The 17,265-nt window shown below is 64.1% G+C and overlaps 1 protein-coding gene across 1 annotated transcript in view; it reads right to left on the bottom strand.

The window, feature by feature from the left end:
* The window catches only part of FOXO6 (forkhead box O6), a 34,762-nt gene extending 17,856 nt beyond the window's left edge, over positions 1 to 16,906 (bottom strand). Inside the window, exon 1 of the mRNA XM_039729188.1 lies at positions 15,805 to 16,906. Within this exon, the coding sequence (XP_039585122.1) occupies positions 15,805 to 16,230 (426 nt within the window). The 5' untranslated portion in view covers positions 16,231 to 16,906. The remainder of the gene's footprint in view (positions 1 to 15,804) is intronic.
* Between the last annotated feature and the right edge of the window lie 359 nt (positions 16,907 to 17,265).

Genomic DNA, 17,265 nt, shown 5'->3' with positions numbered 1-17,265 from the left:
TGCATCCCCGCCCCGCGCCCCCTCCAGCGCCGGCCCCGAGCCGGCAGGGCCGGCTGCCGGTACCGGCCCGGTACCGCGGTACCCAGAGCAGGCAATGTCTGAGTGCCGGTACCGGGTCGGTACCGGGGGACCCAGAGCCGGCAGGGTTCGAGTGTCGAGTGCCGGTACCGGGTCGGTACCGCAGTGCCCAGAGCCGGCAGGGTGTGAGTGCCGGTACCGGACCCGGTACCGCGGTACCAGGGCCAGCAGGGACCCGGTGCCGGTACCGGGTCGGTACCGCGGTACCAGAGCCGGCAATGTCTGAGTGCCGGCACCGCTCGGTACCGCGGTACCAGGGCCAGCAGGGTCCCGGTGCCGGTACCGGGTCGGTACCGCGGTACCAGAGCCAGCAATGTCTGAGTGACGATACCGGGTCGGTACCGCGGGACCCAGAGCCGGCAATGTCTGAGTGCCGGTACCGGGTCGGTACCGCGGTACCAGAGCCAGCAATGTCTGAGTGACGATACCGGGTCGGTCCCGCGGGACCCAGAGCCGGCAATGTCTGAGTGCCGGTACCGCGTTACCAGGGCAGGCCGGGTCCCAGTTCCGGTACCGGGTAATTCAATTACAGCCGGTACCGGGTCGGTACCGCGGTACCAGAACCGGGTCGGGGCAGCCCTGCCGGGAGCCCCCCGCGCTGTCCCCGGGCTCAGCCCGAGCCAGCCGCTCCCTGCGCCAGCTTCCTCCGCTACAGAATGTCCCGAGCCGGCGGCCGCGGCCAGGGACACGATGTGCTCCCCGCTCCAGGCCCTGTTTTTCCTGGCCGGGCTCCTGCTCCGCTGGCGGCCGGGCTCCGTCACTCAATGCAGCTTTTGTTCGCTCCCCGCTCGCCTCCCTTCACACCTCCATGCCACCCCTGCCGCCCTCCCGGAGCCCTCTGCACCCCGCCGTGACCGCCCAGCCCCGGCTGTCCCCGGCTGTGACCGTCCCCGGCCCTGGCTGTCCCCGGCCGTGACCGTCCCCTGGCCTCTCCTGCGGCTCCATCGCGCCTCGATGGGATTTTCCCCTCCCCACGAGCATGGTCACGGCTGCTGGCAGCGCCCCCCGAGCCCCTCCTGAGCACAGATCCCAGTGCCAACCCCCGGGAGGGAGGAGGTCACTGTCCCCCCCATGCTGTCCCCAGGGTCACAGTCCCCCCATGCTGCCCCCAGCCCACCCTGCTCTGGGCACACCCTGTGGTGATGCTCCATCCATAACTGGCCCAGGGCTGTTATGGGGGTGCAGGCGTGTCTCCCTCTCCCCGTGCCAGGCTCAGCACCGTGCCAGCCCCATCACTGCAATGCTGCCCTGCCAGGACCTGCAGGGTGACACCCATCCACAGTGGGGGTCTGGGGGAGTGGGAGAGCTGAGCACAACCTGCAATCCTGACACCCACTGGAAAATGGGAATTTCCCACTTAACTGCCAAGGGCAGGGTTAGATGGGCTATTGGGAAGAAATTCCTCCCTGTGAGGGTGGGCAGGCCCTGGCACAGGCTGCCAGAGCAGCTGTGGCTGCCCCTGGATCCCTGGCAGTGCCCAAGGCCAGGCTGGACAGGGCTTGGAGCACCCTGGGACAGTGGGAGGGGTCCCTGCCATGGCAGGGGGTGGGATAGGATGAGCTTTGAGGTCCCTGCAAACCCAAACCAGTTTGGGATTCTGTGCTTTGAGGTCCAGTGCAGAAGCTGAGTTCACCTTCCCAACCTTTAAACATTTCCTGTGGTAAAAGCAAAAGAGTCCCTATGATCCCAGACTGCCAGTATCCCATTTAACCCCCGGATTTGCCTCCTGCCTGCCCTTCTGCTTCCCCTTTCAGGCACTTTACCCCTGAGTCCCCTGACCCAGCAGGTCTGGCTGCCCAGTAGGATCTGCCCACTGAGCTCTGGGGCACTCAGCCTCGGGGCTGGGACCCCCCCAGATCAGCACTCCTGGGGAGACACCAACCATGCAAACCCTGCCCAGAGCACCACCACCAACCCCGCAAGCCCTGGCATCTTGGGAATCACCTGGCAATGCTCCCTCCATCCCTGCCCACAGCCCAGGAACAGCCAAAATCCTCCATCCCTCCATCCCTGAATCCCTTCACTCTCCATGCCCCCATCCCTGCCACAGCCTGAGAACAGCCAAACCCCCTCCACCCCTCCATCCCTGAATCCCTTCACTCTCCATGCCCCCATCCCTCCCCACAACCTGAGAACAGCCAAACCTCCTCCATCTCTGAATCCCTTCATTCTCCAAGCCCCTATCCCTCCATCCTCCATCCCTCCCCAAGCTCAGGAACAGCCAAATATCCTCCATCCTTCCCTCCCTGAATCCCTTCACTCTCCAAGCCCCCATCCCTCCATCCTCCATCCCTCCCCACAGCCCAGGAACAGCCAAACCCTCTCCCACTCCCAGCACCCCATGGATTAAGCCTGGTGCCATCACTCCCGGCTCCCCAAACCCCTCTATTTTTGCCCCCCCTCATTTTTTGCGGCTGCTCTCTTGCCTGGCAGCGGGAGGGGGTCTCCCCTGCATCCGTCTGGCAGCCCAGCCCCTGTCGCCACGGGGGCATTAGCACCAGAGCTGCAGGGAGCTCCCCGGGGAGAAGTAAGTGGATCAAAGGGTTTTAGCAGCAGACGGCTCCCAGACAAATCTGGATCGTCTTCAAGGCAGCCACTTGCGGCTACAAATGCACTTTCTGCCTGCAGCTCCCCAGCCGAAAGTTTCACACCGGCTTTAGGGCGTTTAACCCCTCGCTGCTCCCCACCCCGCGGCCAAGCCCGCCCGGGAGCAAACCCAGCCCTGCAGGAAGAGCTGCACTTGGACAGAGACCCCCTAAAAACGGGGTGTCTGAGGCAGGCAGCGAGACCAGCTCAGTCCCCCACACCTGGCACAGTGACAAGGGGGACACTGAGGCACAGGCTGGGGGAGCAGCAGGGCAGTGGTGCCGGGGTGCCTGCCCTGCATCCCCTGCCCGTGCCACCCCAAGCCCTGGCAGCAATTGCAGGTGACAAACCCCGCTCTGTCCCACCCACAGCACCCCCAAAGCCGTGCTGGGAGGAACTGGGGGCAGCAGGGCAGGAGAGGCTCTGCTGGATCTGCTGCCATGAATTATTCAGGGCACAGGGATAGCTGCTGCAGCCCCCGGTTCACTCTCCCCACGCAGGAGCAGGATTTGGGCTGTGGGAGGGCTGGGGACAGGGAGGGGGGTCCCAGGGACCACTGCTGGCCCTGCCTCCCTGGGTTGTGTCACCATGGGGTGCCTGAGGGAGGCAGGAGGGGACCCCAGGCATCTGTCCCCTGCTGGGGAGCCACCTCAGCATCTTGGCTGGGGGCGTCCTGCCCCAGACCCATGTGCTGGGGACCTTACTGGGACCTTGTTGGTTAAACTGGGAGCTTTGGGGAGCCTGACTCCTGCAAACAGCCTCTTCCCAGCCCTGCACCCCACACTGCACAGCCCACACCCCAAACCTCTGCCCTGCACCCCACACTGCACAGCCCACACCCCAAACCTCTCAGCCCCACACCCCACACTGCACAGCCCACACCCCAAATGTGCCAGCCCTGCACCCCACACTGCACAGCCCACACCCCAAATGTGCCAGCCCTGCACCCCACACTGCACAGCCCACACCCCAAACATCCCAGCCCTGCACCCCAGCCTTCCCACAGCCCTGCACCCCACATCTCCCAGCTCACTGCCCAATCCCCAGCCCTGGGCTCGTCCCCTGAGGCCCACATGGGCACAGAGAGGTGTCCCTGGCCTCGGGGACGGGCACAGAGTTCCTGCCCAGAGCCCATCCTGGCGGTAACCCCGTGTCCCCCCACACTGGGTCCCCACCTCGAAGCCCCCCAGTCAGTGCCAGCCTCAGCACTGGCACGGGGGCCTGGCAGAGCCTCCTGTTCCTTGGCTGCTGCACTCAGGCTGCAGGATGGAGGGAAAACAGGAGAGGGTCAGCCAAAAAATCTGCACGGGGGATGAGCGGATCCTGCCGGGATCCCAGAACTGCCTGACCTGGAATGGGCAGCAGGAAACCTCAGCCAGGAAGTGCTGGCACGTGGGAGGACACCTGAGAACTTGCTGCTGGGAATCTGGGAATGCAGGAATGAGGGAATGCGGGAATCCTCACCCCACGGCAGCAAGGAACAGCCCTGCACCCCCAGAGCCAGCTGGGATCCATCCCAATACCCCTGCTGGTGTGCCACGGGGCCAGGGAGGGGTCAGAGCCCCCCAGTGACACCCCATAACCCAGAGAGCACCGAGGGGCCGGGGGCAGAGCCAAGCACATCAGGAGCTGTGGGCATTGGCACAGACACCCAGCACAAGGGTGTCCCAGTGTCAGGGTGCACTGGGCTGACTGGGAACCCCCCGGGGCAGGTGGCAGTGCCCCAGTGGGACTCCAGGGTGTGGAGCTCTCCCAGGAGCAGTGTGGGGCAGTGGGTGAGGGTATGGGGTCTGCAGCAAGCACAGGGGGTTGTGTCTGGGTGGGGGTTCAGGGTATGGGGTGCAGGATGGCAGAAGTGCATGTGGGAGGGAGTTCAGGCAGCTGGGGTGCAGGCTGAAGGGTTTGGGGGCAGCATGCAGGTTTTGGGGAGCAGGGAGCAGAGATCAGGGAGCACAATGCATGCTGAAGGGAGGAGAGTGCAGTTCTGGGGTGCACAAGTGCAGGCTTTGGGGAGCAGAGCACAGGGTGCAAAGGCATGGGGAGCGGGTGCAGGACTGGGTGCAGGCTTTGGGGAGCACAAGGAGGGGTGCAGGATGCACGTTGTGGGGTGCAGAGTGTGGGGAGCAAGGCACAGAGTGCAGGGAGCAGGATTTGGGGTGCAGGTTTGGGGTGCAGAGTGTGGGGAGCAAGGCACAGAGTGCAGAGTGCAGGTTTGGGGTGCAGAGTGAGGGGTGCATGGCATGGGGAGCAGGTGCAGGACACTGGGTGCAGATTTTGGGGAGCAGAGTGGGGGGTGCCAGGTGCAGTTTTTGGGGTGCAGGGTGGTGGCCTGGCACGGCACAGCCCTGCAGGGAAGCTCATGCCAACGACGCAGCCCCTGCGTGCCTGGGGCCGACATTCCTGCCGCTCCCAGCTGTGCCCCCCACACCCCACACCCCACCCTCCTGCTCCCCCACTGCTGCAGGGCCGTGGGTGCCCAGGCCTGCCCTGCCATGCCCGGGCAGGCTGTGGTGCCCTGCCAGCCCTGCTGCTGCTGCGTGCCAAGCCTGGCACAGCTCCCTGCTGCTGCTGCGCCGCCCCAGGCACGTCTCCAGCTGCCTGGCACCCTGTCCCTGTCCCCAGCCCCCTGCCTGGCACGGTGTCCCCAGCCCCTGCCCCATGCCCCCTGCCTGGCCCTGCTCCCCAGGGGTGCCCGTGGGCTCTGCCCAGCGCTGCTGCAGGAACGTGGGGCACAATGGGCACAAGGACGAGGACACGGTGGGTCCCAGGGTGTGGGTGGGCACTGGGTGGTCCCCACACGTGGGCAGGGGGTTTAGCATCCCTGGGGAAGGGGCAGCGCAGGGAGGAGCTCAGCATCCTCTGCCTGGCAGCGCTGGGGACACGCTGCCACACGGCAGCTGGGAGCTGCCATCCTGCTTCTCCTGTTTTCCTTAAAAACACGAAATCTGGTGGGAAGGGGAGCGACCCCCAGTCCCACAGTGAGCTCCTGCCTTTCACCTGTGAGCTCCACTGCCACACACAGCTTCACCACCCAGCACCAGCCCAGCAGGACCCGAAATGAATCCCTGGGACAGAACAGAGCCGATTTTAACAACCAGCGCCATCACTGCCTTACACCTCAGCAAGGGTGTGAGCAGAAACCCTGGAAAAGAGACTCCTTGTCTTGGCTTTTTTGTTTTCCCTCCAGCTCACAGGTAATAGCCAGGAATGGGCAAACCCTCTTTTAATGGACTCTTAATAATGCTGTAATTTCCCTTTGCACGGAAAGTTTTCCAAACAGTCAAAGATTCAAAACAAAGCAATGATTGTTCCTATTAGCATTAAATTCTACTCTGGGAGAGAGAATAAATCAAGCAAGGGGATTCAATTCAAAACAGAACTATAAAAAATCCAATAATGATTTTTTAATATTAATAAGAGAAATATATTGTTATGCACCCTTAGCATTTAAACTTCTAATCCAATCAGCGCAAAGTGCAGAGATAAATCACAGCCACAGAGGAGAAGGGAACAACCATCAAGCAGGCAGCAATAAAATGCTGTCTTACATCCCTGGGACAGGCATAGGTTTGACAGTCTGGAAAAAAAAAGCCAAAATTTATAAGTCTGTCTCTCCACGAGCTTGTGAATCCCTCCCCTGCATCCTGCACACACACTGCACCTGGGGCGGGGAGGCGAGGCTGGCTCTGCATGCACGAGGAGTGATGCCCGCTGTCCTGGCTGCCCAAACCTGGTGGTGTGGCTGGGCAGAGATGGGCACTTGCCCATCTCCATCCTGCTGGTGCCCACTCCCAGCAGCCAGCAGAGCTCCAAGCGGCTGTGCCGTGGGGTGGGATGGCTCCCAGGGCTCTGCAGCCACCGCGGGAAGCAGCCCCTGCCAGAGGAGGTCACGGCAGGGTCCTAGGCAGGGTCACAGTCCCAGTGTCCCTGGCTCTCCCACCGCACTGGATGTTTCCAGCCCTGCACTACCAAACACATCCAGCAGCCCCGGCGGGCTCCGGGATGCTCCAAACCTCCAGTGCCATGGAGTGGTGCCCACTCCCCCCCATCCACAATGCCAGTCCAGCGCCAGGCGTGTCCCCACACCCCGCATTGCCCATCCCTGTGCGGGGATGCAGCCCTTCCCATCGGCTGGCACTGCCCAAAACTGCTCCCACACATCCCTGCCAGGCCGGGAGATGCCCGGGGCTTGGCCAGGGTCACGGTCGGGGAATGCCCCGGCCAGGGCTCCCGCCGTGCCAGCTCCACTGCCGTGGATCCCCCTGAGCCCACTGTGGACAATGGCAGCACCATCCGCCCCCACAGCCGGGCTCTGGCCCTGGGTTATTGGCTCCACAGGGGCCAGCAGCGAGCGGGATGAAAGGCGAAATGCCACGGAGCACCTTCAGAAAGCCTCAGCCGGCCCTGGATCCCCAAACCCGCCCCTGGATCCCTAAAGCCGTCCCTGGATTCCCCCAAAGCTGCCCCTGCGTTCCCCAGAGCTGCCCCTGGATTACCCAAAGCTGCTCCTGGATTCCCCAAAAGCTGCTCCTGGATCCCCCAAAGCCACCCCTGGGTTCCCCAAAGCTGCCCCTGGATTCCCCCAAAGCCACCCCTGGATTCCCCCAAAGCTGCCCCAGGATCCCCCAAAGCCACCCCTGGGTTCCCCAAAGCTGCCCCTGGATTCCCCCAAAGCTGCCCCAGGATCCCCCAAAGCCACCCCAGGATTCCCCAAGCCCGAAGCTCGTGTGAGAGGAGGGAAATGCCGAGCCGGCAGCACCTGCAGCTGGCGGCCCCAGCCATGCGACAGCCGAGGACAAAAGCCATCTGAGGCACGCAGGGAGTTCCCGGGTGCCTGGCAAAGCGCTGACGCCGCCGAGCAGGGCGAGAGGGCGTTTGGGGACAGGGGCCGGCCACGGCGCTCCTGCTCCCGCAGCCCGGAGCGCATCCCCGCCGGCTCCCGGCTGCCGAGCGCCTGGGAGAGGCTGGGCAGGGGGAAAGGATTCATCACAGCTTTTGCAAGTCCAAGCCTGACACATTTCGGGGCGTTTCTGCTCTGCTCTCCCTTCAGATGGTTTGGGCAGAGGGTTGGGGAAAGGTGCCAGGCTCGTCTGCAGGCTGCCCAGCCTGGCACTGCACGGCACCCTGCCCCAGGGTAGGAAAGCTGCCCCAAATGCCCTCCTGGCACTGTGCAATGTGTTTTAAGGAAAAAAACAGGGCTGAGGTGGCCACAGAAATGAATGGCACTGAGAGAATTTGGCTCATGGGCTGCCCCAGCCAGAGGGTGGCCTGCAGGCTCTGCCCTCCTGTGGGGCACCCAGCGAGGTTGAGGAGGGGGGATCCCACATCCCACCACCTCCACATTGCCCTGCCACTCCTGCGAGCCCGGCTGCTGGAGGAGATGCCAGCGGTCCCTGGGGCAGCACAGTCACCAGTGCCTGTGGCCAGGGCTGGAAATGCTTGGGGACCTGGAACGTGGGCAGTGCCACCACTGAGAGCAGAGCAAGGCTTTCCCTTCGGGCTCCCAGCAAGACCTGGCACCCTGGCACGCAGCACCCGTGCCCTGCACATTCCCTGGGGGCCCCGGCAGTGCCAGGGCTGGGCATGGAGCTGGCACTGCCCTACGAATGCCCGTCTCTCCACACCCCAGGGCTGGCCTGGCTGCAGCCTCCTCCCAGTCCCAGGAGACGAGCCAGACTCCCGGGGAGACACCGAGGAGGGCGAGGGTGCGGGCAGTGCCAGGCTGCCCGGGTGAGGGGCTCTGGGGACCAGGATGTGCTTCCCAGGGCTCCGCCACAGCCTGACCAGAGCTGCCCTCACGGGGCAGGCGAGCAAAGGGGGTTTTGGGGAGAGGGGGGGTGAACTTTTGAACCCACAGGCAGGAGATCGGTGCATTACCTTAACGCGAGTTAAAAATAACCGTCTCGTCTCTCGAAATGAGCCTGTCTGCAATTACAGCTTGGCATGTCTGCTCCGGAGCGTCCCCGCGCTGGCACCGCGCCAGGCGCCTGCCAACAGCCCCTGCCTTTCTTCTCCTCCGTGCCACTGCCGCTTTCATTTCTGGGGGGTGTTTTGTGTGGTTTTAATCGGTGGGGCTTTTTTCCCCCTTGTCCCAGATAAATCAAAGGTGGCTGCTCAGAGCCCCGGCCTGGGTCACCCCACCTACCCACACACAGCCTGCAAAGCCCCCAGAAGCACAGGCAGGGTGTGTCCCCAAGGACACACTGTCCCCAAGGTCCCCGAGGACAGGGGGACACTGCCACCAGCCCACGCTGCCAGGAGGGAGGTGTAGCGGTCACCAGGAGCCAGCCCGAGGGGTTTGAGGGTCCTTCCTGTGCTGCCCTGGCACACCTGACACATCCTGCTGCAGGGCGTGGGCTGAGCGCGGCACAGCCCGGGCACAGGCACAGGGACACGTGAGGAACATAGGGAACACACGAGGGAACGCAGGAGGAACACAGGGAACATGTGAGGAACACATGAGGGAACACAGGGAACACGCGAGGGAACGACACGTGAGGAACATAGGGAACACACGAGGGAACGCAGGAGGAACACATGAGGGAACACAGGGAACATGCAAGGGAATGCACAAGAAACCACACGAGGGACACATGAGGGAATATGAGGGAACACGCAAGGGAACATGCGAGGGGACACAGGGAACACACGAGGGAACACACGAGGAACACGTGAGGGAACACAGGGACATACGAGGGAACACGCGAGGAACACATGAGGAACATGTGAGGGAACACATGAGGAACACATGAGGAAACACACGAGGGGACACAGGGAACGTGCGAGGAGATGTGCGAGAGGACATGCGAGGGAACACAGGGAGCACATGAGAGGGTACATAAGAAAACACACGAGGGACACACAAGGAACACACGAGGGAACGTGAGGAACACACAAGGGAACACGCGAGGAACACATGAGGGAACACCTGAGGGAACACACAAGGGAACACCTGAGGGAACACACAAGGGAACACGCGAGGAACACCTGAGGGAACACCTGAGGGAACACATGAGGGAACACACGAGGGGCACACAAGGGAACACGCGAGGGGCACACAAGGGAACACACAAGGGGCATGTGCCCGGGCACACTGCAGTGCCCAGCAGCACCGCTGCCTGCAGCCCGGGGATCTGCGCAGCCCCGCAGGAGGCTCTGGCACAGGGGATCCGGGTGGAGCCACCCCAGTGCCAGCATCCCGGGCTGTTTGGGAAAGCTGCTCGGCCCTGCCGGCCCCAGGGAGCAGGAGCAGCGATGGCCCAGTGTGCACAAAGTGCCACCACCCCAGCGGGCAGGACCAAGGGCCACCCCACCCCAAGCCCTGCCGGGCACGGAGGGATGCACGGATGGCACGGGGGTCCTGGGGAGGGGAAGAATGAGTCCCTTGCTGACAAAGGGGACACCAGACACACAGACAAGCCCCACTGTGCTGCTGACACGCACCCACAGGACAGCAGCAGTCCAGGGGTGGACATCTCCTGCTGGAAGTTGTCCCTGCCCATGGCAGCGGGGTGGAACAAGATGATCTCCAAGCCCAAAGCAGTCTGATGATGATTCCATGACACCTCCCAGCAGGCCTGGGGTGCCCCGGGATGCTGAGCATCCCTGCTGGGAGGGAAGGAACCAGCCTGCCTTGGGGGTCCCCGGGCTCCCCGCCCAGCGCCGGGTGCCTCCTCCTCCTCGTCCTCCTCCTCCTCCTCGTCCTCCTCCTCCCCGCAGCGGGTGAAAGCGAGCTTTGTGCCGGGGCTTTCAGTTCCCCTGGCTGGCACCCGGCCAAGGCAGCACATAATAATGAACAGATGCTGTCCAAAACGAGCCTCAGCGGCAGACAGGCGAGCCTCCGCGTGTCCTTCCGTAACCCAAAGTGTCTTTCACCTCGGCACTGACCAGGCACCTTCGCTGGGAGCCGCCAAGTGTCGGGATAATTAAAAGTAATTGAGCTGGGAGCAGGGAGCCCGCCGTGGTGGGTGCAGGGACAGGGGTCAGCTGCCGCCCCACAGGGAGGTGACACAGTGGGGTGTCAGGGCGAGGGGAGACCCCGACCCAGCTCCAGAGCGTCCCCATGGACAAGGACACAGTGGCTGTGAGGCCTGGGATGAACCCCAGGGATGGAGGGGGCAGCCTGGGATGGGGGTCCAACCGTGCCCAGACCCTGTTGCTGCACGGGGAGGGGACATTTATCCCCTTCCTGTCAATTCCCTGCGAGGACCCAGAGGTGACAAGTGTCCAACCCCACTCCTTCAGCCCCGAGGGCCTCCCACTGCCAGCAGCATTCCAGTGAGGGTCCCACTGGGATGGGAAGCCTGGCCAAGGAGCCCCAGCTCACTCCCAAAACACACCTGACCCGACCCACAGCCTCCCTAAAAAATATTTACAAGGCTTTTCAATTACAAAATCCATTTTCTAGCCCAGGATGCTGGTCCTCCTCCCACCCCAGCAGCAGGAAACAGAGGGAGGGATGCACACAGGGAGCCAGGGGGAAGGATGGTGAGAATGCCAGGCTGCAAGCACTCTTCTAGTCCACAGGATCTTAACTGTAGTTTATATTCCAGTGGTTATTAAAAATAAAGGGGGAAGTGGGGGGGGAAGCTAAGAGCAGAGCAAGCTGTTCATTTGGAGCCTTTCCCTGGGGTTTAATAAAGCCCCACTCGCTTCTGTAGTATCATTTTTATGCCATCATAAAGCCGGACCATTTAGCAGGTTTGTGTTACTTCAGCAGTTAGCGCTGCATGAGAAGCGATTCCAGAAGAAGGGAGAGAGGGGAAAGGGAAAAAAAAAGATTAGAAGATGAAAACCTCCAAAAGGAGAGAGCAAAATGAGGTGGGAAGGAGGAAAGGGGATTCCTCACAGCCACACCAGCAGCAGCACTGCAGCAGGTCAGGGGATGTGAGTGGGCTCCACCATCCCTGGGCAAAGCTGGGGACAGTGGGGAGACCCCGCTCCAGCCCCGTGGTACTGAAGGGTCAGAGACCCCAGCCCAGCGTCCAGAGGGACCCCGTGGGAAAGGGTGGGGGGAATCCCCTCACTCCAGAGATCCCGGGGGTGTTGCGCTGTGGGGACAGGAGAGCCAGGCTGGCTTACCCAGGAGCGGTGTGGAGCTGGAGCAGAGGGGTTCCCGAGGTGAAGGAGCCAGCAGCTCCTGGGGCTCACCGGGCTCTCCCAGCCCAGGGCAGCCCAACGGGGAGCACCGGGCTGCTGGAAAAATCTCCTTATACGGCAAGGATGGGATCCGTGACGGAGCTGAGCCCAGCCAAAGTGCCCCAAGGGGAGCCCTGAGCGGCCAGCCCGGCTCAGCCAGGGTGCCAGGGCCGTGCCCACCCCAAGCTGGGCACTACCTGACTGCTAACCCGGCCCAAACGGGAGCCAGCCTGAGTGCACCCCAGAGCCACCCTCCCTGTGACTGCCCCTTGGCTGCTGTGCCACCCCAGTGGCAGCACCCAGGGCCTCCGCGAGGACAGAGCCATCCCCACCGCTGCCAGGCGCGGGGCTGGAGCCTCTCCAGCCACACTGGGCAAGGCTCCAGAGGCACTGTCCCCATCCAAGAGGGGAAGGGCAGCGGTGGCACCAGGGAGAGAGCACAGAGCCAGGAGCTGCTCCCTGGAAGGATCTCCGGGGTGCCCAGCAGGACCTCCCCCTTGGCCATAGCTCGGGTCCACAGAGCAGCAGGGAGGGGACACAGCCTGGTACCCCAAACCCTCGAGCAGCAATGAGAACCCTGACCACACTGCCACTCACACGCCATTTCCACACCTTTTTCTGCCTAATTAAATTCTGTTCTGCCCTGTGGCACTTGGCAGGGGGGTGTCTCTGCGTGGCAGCCCCGGCCCCCATGCCAGGCACGGCCGCCACGCCACCGACCCGGCAATATAAACGAGGAGGAGGTGGAGGGAAGGCTGGGAAATTAAGGTTTTCAGCGCTGTCAGAGCCGCATCAAACAGGCATCCACCAGCTGATGGCTTGATTGTTATATTTTGGATGTCAAACCGGAGCAAGCAGAACCCTTTAAAATGCATCAGCGGCGCTGCCTTTCTGACGGAGGGTGTTGGTTTCCCATTAACAAGAGGAAAGCGTGAGCTGGAGCAGAAAACTTCAAGCGCTTTGGAATTGATAAAATAACAACTCCCTAATTAAGCAGAACTGTCAGTCAGCGGGCACCCGCTGCCCTGCATTGGGAAGCAGCAGCAGCAGCAGCAGCAGCTCCTGGTGCACAAGCCCAAGAAGCCAGCTCAGCCCGTGGGGGATGCACTTCCCGAGGATCAGCAGCCAGGGCATCCCCACTGCGCTCTCCATCACACCCAGACAGGTCCTGGTGCTGGTGCCGGTCCCGAGGCTGGGCATGGCTGAGGTGTTTGGGTTCTGTCCCTCAGTTTGCCTCACCATGAGTGATGTGGCTGCCCCTGCACCCCTGGCAGTGTCCAAGGCCAGGTGGAACGGGGCTTGGAGCACCCTGGGACAGTGAAAGGTGTCCCTGGCCGTGGCAGGGGGTGGAAGGAGATGAGCTTTGGGGTCCCTTCCAACCCAAACCACTCCAAGATTCTATGATTTTATGCAACCATGTAATGCAATGCGCAGCCTGGTGGGGAAGGAGAGGCCTGACCCCAAAATGCAACTCCTGCCAACAGCATTCCCTTTCTAGAGACAACCACCAGCCTCTGGGGCACACGTTCCTGATGGACACCACAGACAGTGGCACCTCCAGCATCCCCACTGCCAGCTGGGTGCAGGGAGAGGTGTGCCTGTGGGGGTCCCTCCAGCGCTGGAGCAAGGCAGAGAGGGTTTGGAGAAGCCAAGAGTGGGATTTAAAGAGTTCAAGGCCAAGTTGAACAGAGCTCTGGGCAACGTGGTCTAGTGGAAGGTTAGTTAGCGGGGGTGGGGGGGGGGGGAGATGGTCCTTAAGGTCCCTTCCAACCCAAAGCATTCCATGATCCTACAGTGGAAGGTTAGTTAGCGGGGGTGGGGGGAGTGAAAAGCATTCCATGATCCTAAAAAGTCCTGCCAGGGCAGCAGCACAGCCAATGCCTGTGGGCACGCTGAGACCCCCGACCCCCCCATCCTGCCCTGCCCAGCACCAAGAGGCTGTGAAGGAGCCAACCAAGGAGCAGCGAGACCTCCCTCCGACTTTGGCAATGAAGAGCTGAAGCCCTGCCACGCTTCTCCCCAGCCTGGGGCCACAGGGAAAACTGCCCAGCACCCTGGGGGCACCCGGGGGACAGGCAGGGGACAGCCAGGAGGGACCACGGGCTGTGGGGAAGGTGTTTAACCCCTGACATGCTGGTGTCTGGCGAAACCACCATGCAAAGGGGGTCTCTGCTTCTCACTCAGGCTGTTGCCAGCCCCAGCTGGGCACTGGGCACTTGCAGCACCAGGAGAGGCTCCAGGGCACTCCTGGGTGGGCAGGGCACTTCAGGGGACACTCCTCAGCCCAGCTGGGGGGTTCAAATCCCAGTGCAAAGCAGGGGCAAGGGAGGCTGCCAGGAGGGAAGCAGCCCCAGCAGCGCAGCCCAGGCAGCAGAGCCCCCTGCCCACAGCCCAGGCACAGGAGCTCCAAGGCAGAGATGGGCCAGGAAAGGGGAGAGCCCCCCACAATGGGGGGGCACACAGGGGAGCCCAGCTGGGCAAGCAGCCCCTGAGAATAACCCTGGTGCCCAACAGCAGCTGGACTCTGAGCCTGCCTCCCCCTGTGCACACCACACAACATCAAGCCCCCAGTGACACGTGTGACTGCCTGGGAATCCCTCCACTCCTGATCCCAGCTCTCCCAGCCCCCTGACACGTCTCCAGACCCCAGCAGTGCATGTCCCCTGCTGTCCCCATGGTGTGCAAGCATTGGCAGACCCTTTTTCCCCAGGGCTGTGCAGGTCTCACCCCAGGTGCAGGTTGGAGAGGCCCCACACAGGCAGCACCTCCTGCCACCTCCGCAGCCCTGATGCCCCTCCTGCCCCGGGGGGACACAGCTGCCCCCAGCCCACCATCAGGAGTGGGTGCCAGCCTCCACACAACAGCAGCTCCTGGATACAGGTGCCACATAGCCCAGCCTTCCTGCCCCAAAAGAGCCCGATTTGCACCCAAGAACGACCCCCCGAGGTGGGCTGGATCTGGCTGCCCCCAGCAGAGCCAGGACACGCGTGCCAGGGCCGTAGGCTGGTGTGGGAGCCCCCGGAGCCTGGTGACACACTAATCACACTGGAGGTGACAGGGCTTAGGGGAGGACTTAAGAGAAACTGGCTCCTTTTTACTGACACCATCTGGACACAGCCGATCTCTTCCCCCTTTCAGTGCAGAGCCAGCCAGAGGGGCAGGGGCCGGGGCGACCCCAGACCCAGCACCCTCTGTGCCCTCGCCGGTGCCGTGGATCCCCAGCTGGCAGCGACAGAGCAGGGAATGCTCCGAACGAGCCCACAGCACCAGGCGAGCACGGAGCCGGGCAATGCCAGCTCGGAGCCGCGGGCACCGTGCGCTGCCTGCCGGGCCCCGGGAGGGGGACGCGGCCCCGGGGGAGGCGGGGGCTGAGCCGGCGGGGACGCCCTGGGTGCAAGCCAGTCTGGAGACAGCTGATCGGGGACAGCCCGCCCTCCGGCTGGCCTGCGGGCCACGCCACCGGCACGAAGGGACCTGGCACGGCCGGTGTCCCCACAGGCAGGGCCAGCAGAGCTGCGGCCGTGGGGCTGGCACTCATTGTACCCCCGGACCTGGGGCTGGCACTCGCTGTACCCCCGGACCTGGGGTGTCATTTCCTGTACCCCCGTACAGGATTGGCACCTGCTGTACCCCCGGACCTGGGGTGTCACTCGCTGTACCCCAGGGCTGGCTCAGCCGGGAGAGCCACCCCGCTGCTGTCGCCACCCCTCGCCCTGACCTCCCGGAGGGACGGCGGCACCGCTCCGACCCCCAGCCCGGTTGAGGCCGGCGGGTGACACAGGGACAAGCCCACCCCGGCTCCAAAACACAACAGCACCGAGCGCCAGCTCTCCCCAAAACTTGACCGAGCCCTTATCTCCCCAACCGCGAGGACGGCGGGGATCCCCCCAACCTCCCCGCCAGGACCAAGCTCCGGCTGCCCCGGGAGAAACCTCCAAGCTCCGGCACACCTTCGGGAGAGAGGGCAAAGTTGCGCTGGGTTGGGGTCAGGGGGTCAGGTACCTTCCAGCCGGCGGAGCTGTTGCTGTCTCCTTTATCCTTAAAGTAGGGGACGTATCGCACCATCCAGTCGTAGATCTGGGAGAGGGTGAGGCGCTTCTCCGGCGAGCTCTCGATGGCTTTGGTGATGAGGTCGGCGTAGGAGAGGTTGCCCCAGGCGTTGCGCCGGGAGGTCTTGGCCTTGCGGAGCTGCCCCACATCCGCGCCGGGGGGCGGCGGGGGAGCGGCGGCGACTCTGCGCTCCACCGGGGCCGCCGCGTTCTCGGCTCCGTCCCCGCCGGCCGCCAGCGCCGGGGTTCCCCCCGCGCCCCCATCTTCCTCCTCCGCCAAGTCGGGGTGGGGGAGAGGCCAAGTGCAGGAGCGGGGACGGCTCTGCGGCTCGAAATCCGGGTCGATCTCCACCTGATGCGCCTGGAGCTTTTCTTCCATGGTCGCCTCCCCGCTGCCACCCCACAGCCCCCCCCGGAGTTACGGGCGGTTTCCACCCAAAAAAAAAAAAACCCAAACACACAACAAAAAACCCAAAATCTCGAGAGGGAGAGGAGTGCGAAGGCGGGCTCCCTGCCCGGCTGGAGGGGAGAAGGGAAGGAGGAGCCGCTCGGTGCGCGGGCGCTGGCGGGGGGAGCCCCGAGTCCGGGGGAGCCCCGGCTCCGGCGGCTCTAGGAGGCGGCTGTGCCCGGCGCCGCGCCGGGAGCGCCGAGCCGGGGCGCACGCCGCATGGTCCTCGGCCGCCTCTCCAGTCCGGGCCGAAGCGGGGGAGTGGTTTTTGGTTCGGATTTGGTTTTGGTTTGGTTTTTAGCAGCCGCGGAGCTCCGGAGCGGTTCCCGGCTCGGTAGCCAGCGGGGCGGCTGCGGGCGGGCAGGGCGCGGGGGCGGCCGCATCCATCGGGCTGGCGGCGCGCTCAGGCAGCAACAGATGAACCGGAGCGAGCGGCGGCGGGCGGCATCCTCGGCCGGGGACCGGCGGGCTCCGGGGCCGGGCGGCGGGGCACCTAAGCGGGGAGAAGCGGGACGCAGATAGCGGGGAGCCCTCGGCGCGGCGGGCGCAGTCTCCCGCGGGCGGCCCGGCGCTAGGTCCGGCGGCGCGGCGGAGCCATGCTGGCGGCGGCTCGGCGGCCACGCCCCCCCGTCCGCTGATTGGGTGGGCGCCGGCGGGACGCTCCGCGCGCGGGGGGGATGAATGGGGGGAGCGGCCCCGCCCCGCGGGTGACGTCACGAGAGCCGGCTGCATCCGCGCGTCACCACGGGCAACGCGGCCGCGCGGCGGGACACGCCCCTTTACTACGGGACACGCCCCCGCCCGCCTCGGCCACGCCCCCGCAGCGCGGCCGGGGAGACCCCGAGTGGGCCCCGCCCACCGCCGCGCAGCCACGCCCCTCGAGGGAACACGCCCACTTCGTGCGAGACACGCCCCCCTCCCACGTTGGGGGCGATCCCGACCTGATCCCCATTCCCATCCCGATCC

The sequence above is a fragment of the Passer montanus genome, unplaced genomic scaffold (genome assembly GCF_014805655.1).
Source record: "Passer montanus isolate IOZ18808 unplaced genomic scaffold, ASM1480565v1 scaffold68, whole genome shotgun sequence".
In the NCBI taxonomy this organism is placed as follows: domain Eukaryota; kingdom Metazoa; phylum Chordata; class Aves; order Passeriformes; family Passeridae; genus Passer; species Passer montanus.
The sequence above is the reverse complement of the archived record's forward strand: the minus strand, read 5'-3'. Positions and strand labels throughout refer to the sequence as shown.